Genomic DNA, 16127 nt, shown 5'->3' with positions numbered 1-16127 from the left:
TGGAACTTTAGGTGGTTAGATGAGCCACTCGGCGACACGCCGAGTGCTCTTGGCGATCCTCAGGCTCACCCATCTTCATTTCTTCAGCTTGTTTTGTTTTTTTTTGCCTGTTAGTGTCCTTGCTTTGTTCCTCAATCCATATTCCTGAAAATCAAAGATTTAACATCAGTTATTGGCACAAAATAAGCATTTGAGGACACTAAATCTATATAAACAAAACCCTAAATGAGTCCAAATATCGGACTCATCAGAGACAAGTATTGAAAATACTGTTGAACTTGACATAAATTATTAATTTCGTCTCTGAACTATTGACAACTTAAAAACACCATTTTACTTGACTAACTAAACTTAGATACACCCTCGATAAGTGGGATCTCAAGCTCTTTGTAGGAACATAAGGCTCTTAATAAAAAGGCGAGAGAAGTGCTGAAAACACTCCTAAACTTTGGAGAATTTAGAGGTGTATTTTACTCAAGTTGAAAGATTATGGTGTATTTAAGTTCAATTAGTCAAGTTAATAGATATTTTAAGACTACCAATAAATCAAAAATGAAACTAATAATTTACGTTGAATTTATGAGTGTTTCTAATACTCTTCTCTTTAATTTAAAACATAACAACTTTAAAGAATTCGAATCTCAAATTCATATAGTTAAAATTTTACCTCCGCCTTTTTTCAACCCCCCAACCTTCTAACAAGTAAAAAGTTCGCCCAAAAACAGTAGACAAACATATTCTTCGAAATCCACAAGGTGTTTATAATACTAATAAGATTAAGTAACAGCTTTTGCAGAGATACTATGTAGCTTTTTGAACTTAGACATGAGGAGTCAAAAGTAAAGTGGATTGACTAACACCTAAAGCTAATACGACTACGCCTCCACATATATAATATATATATATATAGATCACTAAAAAGCTACAAAAGTACACAATGGATTTACAACTCATGCAACTTCAGAGTTCCTCGAGCTATTCACCATTTTTTCCATTCTCTATTGCTATAAAGTTTCGATGGAAAAATTTTGGTATGTGTGCGAGGTAGATAGGAGCTAAAGAAATATTGCTCAATTTAGCATACGTTAGTAAGGGAATATTTGACCATTTTTAATGAGATAATTAGATTAATTGAGGGTTCTTGTTAAATTAAGAATATATTTGGATCAATTATTGAACCTAAGAACATATAAGAACTAAATAATTAATAAAGATATATTTGCTCAATTTTAAAGGCATATTTGGACCCCTTACAAAAGGAAAAAGAGTAGATTGGGGAACTTTTTTTTTGGTTAATTGTTGATCCTAGCTTCTATATTAGCTTAGTGGAATTATTTTGGTAACTTAGAGAAATCTCACTAGTTTATGAGCTAATTATTTAGATTCGTGTTGTTTGCATATTATAAATCTTACTAGATTTTGGACTTCGGATACTATGTATTTGACTCGTCCAAATACGTTTAGATAAATGTATCCCAGATACATGGGTCAAAATTAAGTGTAATTTGTTTTAAATACACTGTAATTAAGTGAATTCATATGTATTTGACTCCCTCACTCACCTCTCTCCCATCTCGCTTGTCACTCTCCTCTCTCGCTCGCCTCTCTCCATGTATGTGATATCCTAGATACATATATTTAGTTACTAGATACATGTATCTAATGTGATTAGCATGTATCTGGGGGGATTCACATGCATATGAGGATCTCACTCGCCTTTCTCCTTCTCTAGCTTGCCTCTTTCCTTATTTTAGTGTATCAGGTAACAAAAATACATGTATCTATGTGTATCTGACTTGAAATCTGATATGAAATTATTAATTAGTAAGATAATATGTTATTATTTCAAACTATATGAAGAATTAGTAAATATGATAGCAATATTTATGTAATTAGATAGTTTTTTCAAAATTTTACTTCCACTTAATGTTTACTAGGAGCGTCCAAATAGACCGACTTAGATTGGGTTGGAGAGCTTAACGATCCGGCCTTTCATATTGAAGGGCCAATACAATATTAACCCAAATTAGCCTGCGGCCAACCCTTAAATTTTGTTCTTTCGATAGAATTTATAAGATATTTTATTTTTGTAAATGGAGAAAACCTTGTAAATGATGTATGTGAACGAGGGCTCTACAAAATCAATAGTAAGAATATACAATAGTGATTGGACGGATGAAGCAGAATTTACTCGGGCACTTATAATAACTATAAATAATATCATAAAATACAATTCTAATTATATTTTTTAAAAGTATATATATGCCAAGTCAAATATGAACGGATGAAGCAAAGATCACTCGGGCTGATCATTTCGTTTCATTTAGTGGAGATGTGCAACCCCAATATCTAGGCCCACTTTGGAAGATTTACAGAAATAGGCACTTTCGATGTCACTATTTAAGTTTTGTAATCATTAAGAAAAGTTTGTGAAAAATTAGATTAGCGACCAGCATTAAATAGCGAAATCCTTAAGAATGGATTTCAAATTGGTGGCCAAAACTTGTTTTGCTATAAAAATCGTAAGGATTTCTATACAAACTTGACACTTGGTTATTTCGATCATAAATTTTGACGGAATTCAAATTGATGAGCGACTTGTTTTATCATGAGTACTAACAAATTACTAGGATTTGTATATAAATCCATACGATTCGTCCTTAATTTATAAGTGAGTTTGGGTGTGTGTAGTGGTGATTTTAAAGTTTAAATTTAGTACTATTTTTAAGCGTGACCTTACTATTACTTTTACTAAAGTAATACTGTAATAGTAAAATCATTATACTATTACACTTACTATTATGCGACAATATCAACCGTCCAAGCTCTCATGGTTAATTGGTAATTGCAATAATTATCAGTTAATGAATTATAATTAGCCACACTTTATTGATGTAAATAACGAAAATAAAGGAGTTCTTGGTTAGGAAATTTTTTACCTTTGATAAGTTTACACGACCAAGAGGTTTGATTAATTAACAAGTGGATTTCCATACATAAAGAAAAAGGCAACAACATGACAACCAAAGTCCCCTCAATCTTAAGATTGTGGGTTCAAATCAGCAAGGGAGTCACCCGTATGTACTTAACTTTGATGGATTTTCATGTGCAAGCGTTGTTGGGCATACTTGACCAGTTTCTCTACTTCTTTCTTGTTATCAATGAATCCTGTATGATCAGCATCAACATCCTTCATGACTCGACGAGCCTTCCATGAGCTGAACCACATGTGTAGACTCTCAAGTGCTTCTGTTAATTCTTCAGGGCTAATACGCTTGTCATGATTCATGTCGAATTGCTTAATCCACACCTTGAATTCTTGTACTGACATATCCCTATCGGGCTGCTGCACTGGAAGCTCGAAACAACTCATTATAGCCATTTGTATTGTTCCTTCCCCTTTAGTTAGTTAACAAAGAGAAAATTAAAAAACTTGTAGAGAATGTGTATGTTAGGCTGTTAAATTTGCACTAACTTTACAAGTGCTAGGGAATCTTTCTAGCATTATAAAATTTGATGGGCATCTTTTACTTTTGGACTTTTGTTCAAAACGAATTGATTCACACTAATAATATGAATTGTTTTTTTCATTTGTGGATTTGAAATAATGATGCTGATTCTAGCAATTTTATTCCATTTCCAATAGTAAGAAGTAAAATAAAAATAAAAATGAAAATGACACAGATTCTTGAATAGAGTCCCATTTTACCACAATTAGTGCAGCATCTTAGAATCAAGCTGGAAAGATTGTTGATCAATTCATTTCCTCGACTAACGTGCATGGGACTCTAGCGTCCAATGCACGCTAAGAGTGGACATTTGGAGTGTAGCAGCATAATACATGGGGGTCCGTCATTGGGTAATACACAAATTGGTCATGTGAAGAAATGAACTTCAACCAAACTCAACCCTAAAGGTTAGATCATGGCACTTCTCGCTGGCATGACATTCATGTACAGAGGCTCATGGTTGCATATCTGTTTCATATATATTATGAATACAAAGGGGATATTATATTGGTAAGGGGAATAGGTAAGGTAATCTAGTACAACACAAATTAAGTCCTACAAGTACATAGACTGTGAGTCCTAATAATTCATAATCTATGTAATACTTTAATTTGGTACACCCTCAACCAGAATCACTGTGTTTTTGGTTGCTCACAAGCCTAATGTACTGGAAAATGAGTTAATCGCGTTTCTGTCTCAGAACAAAATCGAAATATTACATAAGTTATTATATCTAGTGCTACAATTGTAACACTATATATTTCTTTGGAAGTTTTTTTTTTTTTTTGAAATTTAATCGGCATAACAAACTCAAATATAGAAAATAGGATACTTTATTGCAGTAAGAAAACGGATCGAGACTATATATATATCTGCAGCTATTGTATGACATTACTACATTGTTTTCGTGTACTTGGACAACTCTCATACGAGCTTCATGGTACGCGTCATCATGGTCACAAATTCATCCATGTCTATAAGTCCATCCCCATTAGCATCAACACTTCTGACCATTTTCTTGCAACTCTCTAAGCTACATTTTTCTCCCAACATTCGCTGAACTTGCAACAATTCCTCTGCACTAATTTTCCCATCGCCATCCAAATCAAACGCCTTGAAAGCGCTTTTAATATCAGTCGAATTCACACCACCTTCGAGACTCTGCACTCTCATGAACTCCTCAAAGTTAATGAATCCGTCCCCATTAGTATCTGCAGCCTGAAATGCATCATCAACTTCATAAGATTTTGTATTTCCCCCACCGCTGCTCATCATCTTCATCGCCAATTTATATTCCTCTTTAGAGATTTTTCCATCTTTGTTTGTGTCAAATTTGTCAAACACTCTTTTCATTTCCTCCAATTTTGGACTGAAATGAACCAAAGACGTTGTGCTTGGCGTTTGCTTTACCTTTGAGAGGTGAAGTGATCGCTTAGATTTCGACATCGACTTTCTAAAACTTTCGTAACGAAAATAGAGAAAACTTGAAGTAGTACTATTCGACATGTTATATGGTGAATTAATATATATTGATGTTAAAATTTGCAAGACTAACTGTGAATATATATAGCTCTAAAAATTAGATACATCAACTTTCTTTGTGCAATACAAGAGCGCACTCAGATATATCTATGGGCCAGAAAGCTTTTGATGTTCTTTAATTTATTCCCAATTCACCATACAATATGACCAAAATCCTCTTTTCATTAAGAAACTACATGTAACTGTTCATAAAAAGTGAGATTAGTAATCTGAAAAATATAAGACAACTACTAAAAGTGAATATATAGTACTAGTGTACTATATAGCTTGGGCATAAATTCTACTACTAGCAAACTTCAATTTTACTACTTCTAATTAAGACGAATCTAAGGGCATTTAAAGAATAAAAATATAACACCACTCCTTTCCTTGATGCCAATATCCACTAAACTTCCAATTTCCAAATTATCCTTCTTATCAGCCGGCCATAAAGTATTTCACAGGCAAAATATGCATTTCTGAATTAAGGTGTAATTGATATAAGGACATGTCCCCATAAAGTTGGAGCTATGTCATGTTCTGTCTAATCAACTCCCTTAAATATTTTTTCGGTTTACTTCTACCTCTCTTAAAACCATCCATGTATTGCGGTATCCATGCCTGTCCTCTTTACATATCCGAAGTATCTTAACCTCGTTTTCCATATCTTGTCCTCCACCCAAGTTACTCCCACATTATCTCAGATATTCTCAGATTTCAAATATTGTCTTTCCTAGCTAATATCCTCACACATCCACCGCGACATCCTCATTTCTGCAATTTTCATCTTTTGAAAGTGAGAGTTTTTGATTAGTCACCACTCCGCCCCATATAATTTACAAAGAATTGGTCTAACCATCACTCTATAGAGCTTTCCTTTAATTTTTGGTGGCACCTTTGTATCAAATAAGACTCCGGATGCGAGCTTCTATTTCATCCACCTAATTGCACCAATAAGATAGGTCAGTGACGAAACCAGAAATTTCACAAAGGGTGTCTAGAAATAGCACAACAAAAACTCTTTTCAAAAAGTAGAACTAGTGAGATTCAAACACACGAGCACTTCCTCATTCTAAGGAGGTGAAACCACTAGGCTATAATAGTTTGTTATGTTAAGGGTGTCTAAAATATGTTATTTAATCATTTCGTGTATCATTTTACTTGTATATACAATATTTTTTCCCGACGAAGGATAGGACACCCTGACCACCACAGGTGGCTACGCCATTGAGATAGGTGACATCCCCTTCAATCTCTCATAGATCCAAGTTACTTGAAACTTTCTTCCCTTTGGATGTCGTGTGTATCAAGTCTCACTTTCACGTTAGACACATGTATATTATGGAACCTACAATCTTATATATGGTTGCTACGTTTTAAGTGTTGGAAATCATTTTTAAGTGCTAAAATTGATTTTATAAATAAACTATTATGTGTTTAGATAAAAAGCTAAAACCAAAAAATAAGTAGAAAATGTATTTAATCAAAAGTGTTGATAAATTGTTTTTTTGTTAAAATGACTAACAATATCCTTAATCTTTTTTTATCCAAAAATATAATTTTGAAATAAAGGAGGAACGATGGATATAATTTTTTATTTTGTTTTGGAAAGAGTGCTTTGAGAATTAAATAAATAGTAAAGATAAGGGAAAATTGTATATAATAGCAAACTATTAATTCAAATTAAATGCTATAAATATAGTTTGATTTAATTGTACCTCATAGCAAATTGTTGCTATTTCACCTCTCTCCTGGTGAATCTCGCTCGCCACTCTCGTTCTCTCCCTAGTTCTCTCCCTCACCTCTCTCATTTTTTTATACAAACGCAAGTGTATAAAGTGTGTTTGTGTTTGTATAAAGCGAGAGAAAATTGTATATATACATATATTTTCGTTCCCCTCTCTCCCCTCTCCCAGATCTAGCTCGCCACTCTCCCAGATCTCGCTCGCTCACTCGCCTCTCTCACTTTATACAAAAAATGCAAATTGTATAAAATGTCGTCTCTCTCACTTTATACAAAAAACGCAAAGTGTATAAAATGCGTTTGTGTTTGTATAAAGCGAGAGAAAATTGTATATATACATATATTTTCGTTCCTCTCTCTCCCCTCTCCCAGATCTCGCTCACCACTCTCCCAGATCTCGCTCTCTCACTCGCCTCTCTCACTTTATACAATTGATATTTTTGTATATGTATACCAAAGCAGATTATACAACTGTTTTTTTTTTGTATATGTATAGCGAATTATACATATATATGCTTGCTATGGAGCGCAATTATGCAAACTTTATAGCATACAAATATGAATTTTGTATTTGCTATATGTGAAAGTTGCTCTAAAGATACATAGTTTTTTTAAAAAAAGAAATTGGTCGAAACAAAAAGTGTAAAAATAGAACGCTAGAAGGAGGGCTTGAACCTCCGACCTTGTGGTTAACAGCCACACGCTCTAACCAACTGAGCTATTCCAGCTGTTGATACAAATATGTATTGTATCATATAAGACTAATCCTTTTTTGAGGCCACCAAATCAGCAGCGAAATATTATCTCCAACTTTAATCTAATATCAAAATTATATTTTCTGGGGAAAAAATTGGTTATTAATGTTTGAAGGTAGGGTTTAAACAGTTTATGAAATATTGTCCAAACCATTTTTTTTCTTTCATCATTTATATTTATAAAAAATTAAGAATGTCTAGATTTCATCAAATATTTAATAAATTTTGACGAAGAGAATGAAAGTGCCTATTTTGACAAACTTAAAAAGATTAAAAAAATGTTCAGCTACTCCCTATCTCCCTAATTGCTTGTCCACTTTTGAATCGACACACTTTTTAAGAAAATAATTATTGACATAGTGAATTGTCCATTTTACCTCTATGTATTATGAAGTGGATAGATTAAAAATTTAGGAGTCGTTTGGTGTGAGAGATAAAAATAAATAGTGATGGGATAATTTTTTGTATCTTGTTTGGGATAACTTCCCACCATTTATATCATAGTGATGGAATAAGTTATCCCATATACATGGTGGGATAAGTTATCCCACGATAGCTAACCCCAGGATAACTAATCCTGGGATAACTTGTTCCCAACCAAACGACCCCTTAAGATTTTCAAGAAGTTTTATTTTTTTAAAGTAATTAATTGAGGGTATAATAGGTTAAAAAATTGTAATTTTTTTATTTATCAAAATTGACAAGTAATTAAGAACAATTTTTTTAAAAAAAGTGAACAAGTAATTAGGGATAGAAAGAGTACTATTTAATGGGCTATTAAGGAACTTTTTTTTTTTTTCATTTTCTCTTGTCTTCTGGACAAACTAAATGCTTGCTATTTCATTCACAGTTTTATTTACAATAATTTTTTTGTTTAATGTACATTTGTTATAACGACATTTCACTATAGTGATCTGATTTTTCATATTATATTTTAGTTTTTTTATAACAACATTCTACCGTTATAATAAAAATATCTTTTAGCGGCAATAAATATACAAATTAACAAAGGATGATAAAACTTTTATCGGTATTAGTTAATTGTCATTGAATTCAGTGTCTTTTTAGGCTTTATCGACATTTATAAAGAGTGCTAAATGTTATTAAAAATATGATTTTAGCGTCAATTAAGTCATTATCATTAATTAATTGCAGCTAATAACAATGACATTCATTATAATATTAGACTCTTTATAAAATTATCCTACTAGAACAGTCATTACACAATATTTTATAAGAAATATATTGAATGTAAAATAAAATATTAAAATATTTATAATAATCATTATTAATGTCATGCAAAAAAAAATAAAATTATATTCAAATGATGCACATCACCATAAGTTATGCTTATAACTTTACGAAAAAACACTACCGATATTTGCTTTTTTACCCTCATACTATTTTCATCCTTGAAGCTTACATTGATCAAGAGATTAATGCATGAATCAGTGTTAACATAAAGAAAGCTACATGTTTACTATAAAAAGGTTTGACCGTATATGTATTGATCCATAAAAGATGTTTACTTCATGATTTGGTCATTCATCCATCTTTATTTGTCTACTATATTAAACATAGTTATTCAACATTACTTGTCTAATTTAGAAAATAAAGAGATATTTTGTGTCTATTTTACCCTTGCTAGTAATTAAATACTATTCAATATGCAATACATTTCTCAAAGCATTAATTTGATATATTCAAAGGGTAATATATATTACTTTTATTACCTAAGGTGTGCGCCAAGTCAATAGTGGACAACTATATAGAGAATAATTGTGAATAACCCTATTTGAAATTCCCTCCATTTTAATTTGTTTGACTGATTTTGATTTGATACGAAATTTAACTAAATAATTTTTTTTAGTCTTGTGATCTTATATTAAATATATGTAGAATGTATCAAACTGTCTTTTCATATTATGATCTTAAAATATCATGTAGAGATTATGAAGGACTATGAAGACGGAAAACGTTATTTAAGGTTTATACTATAAATTTACATCTTCCCCTCACTTGTAAAGCATAATTTTCATCATAATGGATGTATTATTCTCATAGTTGTAATAACTCATGCTCTCAAACTCGCAAATTCTTACTTTTTCGACAACGTTATCCGACAATTATGCCATAAAATGCTCAATACGAATTACTTTTTTCCTTTGTACTTTTAAATTATCGTCCTTATATATAAATTTTATCATTCTCTTTAGTAGGCTATACAACAACAAGAATATACTTTCTCCATTTCAAATTAAGTGAATTTTGTAGACATTTTTCATAGTTTAAATTAACTTTATTGTTCAATCTTCAAGACTTGTTTTGAAGTATTGAGAGTAGTTATTATAATTAATGTTTATTCATTCTAAAGAATAATTTGACAATAATTTAAAAAAGATAAAAATAGTAATTACATCTAAAAAAAGAGTAATGTCTTAATATTCTTTTCTTAAAAAGTGTGCAATATTTTAATAATTCACTTATTTTGAAATGAAGGAAATAATATTTATATATAATAAATTCACGAGTCATTTCCTAATACAAATTTAATTGTTATTCTGAATCACCAATTTAGGATAAGCATATATTATACATTTTTTAGTTATTACAAATTAAATTATTTAGTTAATATAAAATATAAATGTAAAATAAGTATTTATGATACAATCTATATTACTAATTAAAAAAAGAGAAGGGGCAAGGGGTAGCTAAGGAGGGAAAAAAATACATGGAATTAGGAGCAATGGTCCAAAAAAGAAGTGTACGCCGTAGTTTGAGGTCGCATAAATCACATGGGTTTGCCCATTCGTTTCGGACAAACTTCACCCCCTTCTTGTCTCTTTCTTTTCTATTCCCTACTTTTCAAAATAAATGTCGTTTGAATTAATATAATTTTTTTAATTATCAAAAAATATTTAATAGATTATATTTTTTATTTTCCTCAATAAGTGTAAAATAAATTTAATGTACTTGAATAAAGAATTTATCAAAATAATGATATGAATTACTTTCTAGATCCGAGATATTACGATTCACGGCTATGTTGTTGTGGTAGTAAGTGTGAAATGAGACCTCAGGACAAAAGGAGTAGTAATCTGACAGGTCAAAAACAAAATCCAATTAAAAGCTTAGCAGTAACTTTCTTACGTTTCTAAACTGACTCACAAAAATCTCTGAACAGTTACTCTTGTTCACTGTCAAGGAGAAATACAGTGACTTTTTCTAGTCAAAACGTTGGGTATCATCATTGAACCCGCCTGCCCCTTACATTTACATTTCTTGATTTCTTTCACACTTGCAGAATCTTTCTTCTATTGTTTTCTTTCTTCTTTCCCTTTCTGGGAAATTCAACAATTAGTTTTTTATTCATTAGTTACAACTTCATTTTCTGGCTTTGTAGCCAAAGATTCCTATTTCCTAATTTGCTTTTTTCCAATTCAGAGACTAGAAGTTGGCATAAACAATAGATCAACTCTCTCCATTGACCAAAGTCCCAAGGGTGAGTTTCGCTTTTGCTGAAAGTATTACGCTTTTTGTCCTTTTACCCCCTTTTTCCTCTCGATTTTAATTTGATTGGTTCAAAATTATGTTCACCAATAAATTCCTTGCACTTGTGCTTTTGAGCCTGAGGGTATATTAGAAACAAACTTCGATTTGAAAGATTACACTGGCTATGTTTCGGAGGGGGTTGGGTTTTAAGTGGGGATGAATTTGAATAAAGTTTTGTGTATTTCAGGGGAATGCAATGATAAATTTTGATCCGGTACTATTAGCAATTATTGGTCTTCATTACCCTTTGAGTGGTCCTGAACATGGACTACAGAAAAAATGACCACAACTTCAAGATTACATGAGTTTGGCTTAATTAGTAATCTTCATTTTCATATCATTGCTTTAGTTTTTGCAATTATTAAAAAAGGGCTATGCCTATGGTCTAATAGTAGGTTAAAAAATATAGTAGTATTAAATTTTGGGTATATAGGTGTAACACTATGGCTATGCCTTAATGTTGGGAAGCTACAACATTTGAATTTTTTCAAACTAGTTAGGTTTAGTAGTTTATTACCTGAATATTTTATGGGAGTCTAGAACGTTGTAAGACTACTTTTTCAAAATAGTTTTTAGGTGATGGTTAGTATCTCATATTTGAAATTTATCTCATCCATTTGGCAGGGGAGCTCTAATGTGGCTATAATTAAACATCATGAGGAAACACAATACTTCATTGAGGAATTCAGGTACATATACTAGCCCGTCGACACCAGAATATGGAGATGATCATTTTGAAGGATTTCAGAAAGGATGGAGTTCCGAGCGAGTTCCCTTGCCAACTAATAGTAGTAGGAGACACATTACTGCTACTGCATTGATGCCGTTTAATAGTGGAAGGGCATTGCCTTCTAAATGGGACGATGCGGAAAGGTGGATTACAAGTCCAGTATCAGGTTATGCCACTCCCAAGGCTTCTTCAAATGTGCAATTGCAAAAACAGCCAAAGTCTAAAAGTGGACCACTTGAGAATCCTGGACTTATGTTCATGCCAAACTATTCACCCTCTGTACTAGTCCATGAAGGTGGAAATAGAAGTAATTTTGTAGCAAATTCGCCATTTACAACAGGTGTACTGGTGCCTGATGGATTATCCATTCATTATGGTGTTGGTTCCGGCTCAACCTCTAGTGCTTTGTATGCTGAGAATAACATGGCTCGAGCAAGCACTGCTCCTGGTCTGTCAGATTTTTTTGCTGAATCAAGCTCCCAAGGTATAATTTTCTTCCTCTTTGAAGAAATTCTGTTTTGGTTTGACAGACTAGTTATTGCATACTAAGCCTATGCAATTGGATTCATCGTCAATTATATGTTAATCATTGGTTGTTTTCTCATAATTTTACCATTTACACTCTTTGATCTTCAATTGCTTATCAACTTGCACTATCAATAATCAATGTCTTCTTTTAGTATTATTAGCATAGAAACCTCAACGGTCCTATGGTATCTACCTTATTTAAATACTAATCATTTGAAGGCTGTTAGTGAACCTTGCATCTGGTCTTTAGATCAAATCTTGACAGGAGAAATCAGTCATCTCTGGACTAACTAATCAGTGACCTGTGGATCTTGAAACCTCCCTTGCTTTGATATAAAATGTAACTGATATGCACCAGGTTGCTCAAAGAAGGAACTCATGTGCAAGAGATAACGTCTCATTTGAAAGAAAAGTATAAGCATGAGAATTTGTAAGACGTGTGTTAAAAATTGTATGAAATCACAGAAGGATTAATATTGCTAAACCACTTATGTGAGCAGTCAACCTACAGGCCATGTCGAACTCTTATCTCCCAAGACATTTAGACACAAATAGCCATTTAGGCACAATAATATGTCTATAGTAGTTGTCAACCTTTTATCGAAATATGACCTTACAGTAGTTAATCATTCCTCTTAACATCGCACACACAACCCTCCTGATTTCTTGAATTAGACATTTTAAGCATTCTTCTTTTGACGAGTAAGCTTTCATTATTCTTTTCAAAATGTGTTGTGCAATCACCTAGCTAGACCAAAGTATAAGAATAAAAATGTTTTCATGGCAAAGTATATTATTGCATTAATCTCTTGCACACAATGAACAGATGATAAGGCTGATGGCACCAAGGAACCAGATTCTATTTCCCCTGTTGTTTCATGTAGAGATATGGCAACACAGATGAGCCCTGACAACAGTACACATTCCTCTCCCAAAGGAAGGTCCCCTTCAATCCGTTCTATAGAGGAGCCGAATGATAAGCATTCAGCTAAAGTTGAGATTAGAGATGTACAGGTAGACAGAGGACCTCCCATATCCGGAGAATTACAGAGAAAAGGGGTAAGGAAAACAAGGAAAGACTTACAAAATGCAAGTGACTCAAATGTACCCTGGGATGTTGCAGATGCAGAAAGGAGCATGCCAAAGTACGTCTTCATTTCATGCTTTTGATACTTATAATAGTGTAAAAAGTTACCTATGCTGTCCTTCAGTAAAGACAACCATCACATCCTTAATGTTAACCTTTTCTGTTCTGCAAGTTTATCGATTGAACGACTTAGAGAGCTGGCCTACTTAACCTTGACTTCACCAGTAGAGATGGGAATTCTCTGGATTCCCGCATAGACCCATATTTTCAATGAATCCAAACATTGAACAAGTGAAATTTAAATCATGGATATGCCTCCAGAAGCAAAGCACTGATTTTTCCTTCCGTTTTATTGTAGGCTGCAAAGAGAGGAAGCCAGGATTAATGCTTGGGAGAACTTGCAGAAGGCTAAAGCTGAAGCAGCAATCCAGAAGCTCGAGGTCGCATAAATTTTCCACAGATTACTTTCTACTCCTCCATTTTAATTTGTTTTCTTACTTTCCTTTTTAGTCTGTTTCAAAAAGAATGTTTCTTTCTTTTTTAGCAACTCTTTAATTTCAACTTTCCACGTGACATGTTTAGGACATAAGATTGCAAGTACATTCCGCATATCACCTCAAGATTCAAAAGTGTTTTTTGCTTTCTAACATCCGTGTCAAATCAAAATCAGACAAACAAATTATTGAAACAAAGGGAGTACTTGTTTTGAAATAGTACAAAACTGATTCAAACTTGTCTTTTTTGGAAATCAGGTGAAACTATCAAAGAAGAGGTCAGCATCTATGGATAAGATTCTGAACAAGCTTAAACTTTCTCAGTTGAAGGCTCAAAAGCTGAGAGGTTCACTCTTAGAAGGTCATCCAACAACTTCAAAAACACTCTTCCCTTTTCAGAAGTACTTCAAGATCACCTCATTCAGCAGTTGCTTTTACTGTGGTGTCGAATAGTTGGCGATACCTTTCTTGAAATGCAACGAGGTCGGATCAGTATATGATTCTCGTCATAGTTTGGAGTATATTTCATTCTTGGTGACCAAAGGATGTCATAGAAGACTGATTAAATTCAGTTTTGTCCATGGTGTTGCTAAATATTCAAAACAGTAACACCATCTCTGTGAAAACTCTTTTGTAAAACTGTTTTTGTATATGGTTATAGAAGAGGTAGCAGTGAGGAACCAAATTCTATGAGTACCTAACCTACCCAAAAAAGGTCACAGTTGAGGTATTGTACCAATTTAGCAACTATATTGAGATGCACATCTGAATACTTATAAGGGTAGTTTGGTAGATAGTAAAGAAACAACTTATTCATATATTTATTTCTACATAAGTTATACAAAGTTCGGTAGCTAATTAGGAAGTAAGTTATTCATATAATTTATTTTTTATGTATTATCTTATGCTGGAGTAGAATTTGAAATAGCTAATACCTGCATAGCACACCAACTCCTGGGGTCTAGCTCTATTCAAGCAATAAATAAGCTAAAGAACAACATAAAAGCATTTAAAGAGACAATAGCTAATTATGCGAGGGAGAGGATTAGAAACTAAAAAAAAAGGTACTCCCTTTGTCCCAATTTATGTGACACATTTCAGATTTCGAGATTCAAACTAGTACTGTAGATTTTTCATATATCTTTTAAATATCAATTATTGTGACTTATAATACTTTTTACGTAATTTACAAATATATAAATTTCATTTCAAGAAAACTGAAGATTAGATCTGCAGTCAAAATTAAACGATTTGACTCTCGAAAAACGAAATGTGTCTGGACTATGTTTCAAATAATGCCGAAGAGGCAGTAGCAACTGGTGCCCATTATTATGTATAGCACGACTAATAACAAATTATAGTATTAGCAATATAATAAACCAGAATAATTGGATAAACTTAAACCGCAGTATTATGAAGAAATTATAGAAAAGCTTTACATTGTAATGTTATTTACGGTCTATATGAAACATTTGGTTGCAAGCATATAACAGAATAGGATTGCAAACATGATGTATTTCCGTACAATTATAATTTAATAAATAGATGTTAAATATTAATAGCGCCCATGGCCTAATGGATAAGGCGCTTGACTTCTAATCAAGCGATTGTGGGTTCGAGTCCCACTGGGCGTGTTTTTTTTTTCTTTTGCATTTGGTTAGACGGATCAAGCTAGAAAAGCCATCGTCGGCCCATATACATTAGGGCCCTAAAAGCAAAGAACCCAAGGTCGCTTGAATGCCTAAACAGAGCATTCCCCTTTATGGGAAAATTACACGTATAAGCAAATATATATTAGTTAATTACTTAACATAGTTATAGTTTGTCTTAATTACAATTTGCGACCTACTTTTAGCTATAATTATGCGGCTCAGCCTTTTGGTTTTGTATAATTCGCACGTTTGTATAATTCAAAATTTGTATAACTGTTTACACTTCTGATGTTTGTATTTGTATAAATTTATTATTTCAAGTTTATACAAAAATAACTGAATTATACAAATGTACCTGCGAATTATACAAACGAGACAGCTTAAACAAATCTATAATTGTAAAATACTGTAGAGATATGAGAGAAAGGGCAAACCAACCAAAATACTATACCCACTCATGGATATACTATCTTATAATAATACAATGTGAGATAAATAAATGATAGAAACGATTTGTCAATTCTTTCAGTAAAAAGACCTACTAAAAGCTTCAAC

At 32.5% G+C, this 16127-nt stretch overlaps 2 protein-coding genes and 2 non-coding genes across 4 annotated transcripts; 2 read left to right on the top strand and 2 right to left on the bottom strand.

Moving 5' to 3' along the window:
• Nucleotides 1-2842: 2842 nt before the first annotated feature.
• LOC102591062 (calmodulin-like protein 1) lies at nt 2843-5234 on the bottom strand. Its single transcript, XM_015314748.1, has one exon. The coding sequence runs from the start codon at nt 5013-5015 to the stop codon at nt 4434-4436; it is 582 nt and encodes a 193-aa protein (XP_015170234.1). The 5' UTR covers nt 5016-5234; the 3' UTR covers nt 2843-4433.
• Nucleotides 5235-7428: 2194 nt separating this feature from the next.
• On the bottom strand, nt 7429-7502 carry TRNAN-GUU (transfer RNA asparagine (anticodon GUU)). Its single transcript has one exon. It is a non-coding gene; the product is annotated as a tRNA-Asn (tRNA).
• Nucleotides 7503-10631: 3129 nt separating this feature from the next.
• On the top strand, nt 10632-14623 carry LOC102590707 (uncharacterized). Its single transcript, XM_006360155.2, has 5 exons — nt 10632-11031; nt 11706-12295; nt 13166-13484; nt 13785-13866; nt 14179-14623. The coding sequence occupies exons 2-5, from the start codon at nt 11737-11739 to the stop codon at nt 14371-14373; spliced, it is 1155 nt and encodes a 384-aa protein (XP_006360217.1). The 5' UTR covers nt 10632-11031; nt 11706-11736; the 3' UTR covers nt 14374-14623.
• An 858-nt stretch (nt 14624-15481) lies between these two features.
• TRNAR-UCU (transfer RNA arginine (anticodon UCU)) lies at nt 15482-15554 on the top strand. The gene has a single exon. It is a non-coding gene; the product is annotated as a tRNA-Arg (tRNA).
• The last annotated feature ends 573 nt before the right edge of the window (nt 15555-16127 follow it).

Source organism: Solanum tuberosum, unplaced genomic scaffold, assembly GCF_000226075.1.
Source record: "Solanum tuberosum cultivar DM 1-3 516 R44 unplaced genomic scaffold, SolTub_3.0 scf00316, whole genome shotgun sequence".
In the NCBI taxonomy this organism is placed as follows: domain Eukaryota; kingdom Viridiplantae; phylum Streptophyta; class Magnoliopsida; order Solanales; family Solanaceae; genus Solanum; species Solanum tuberosum.
Note: the sequence above shows the minus strand (reverse complement) of the source record. Positions and strands in the feature narration are given on the sequence as shown.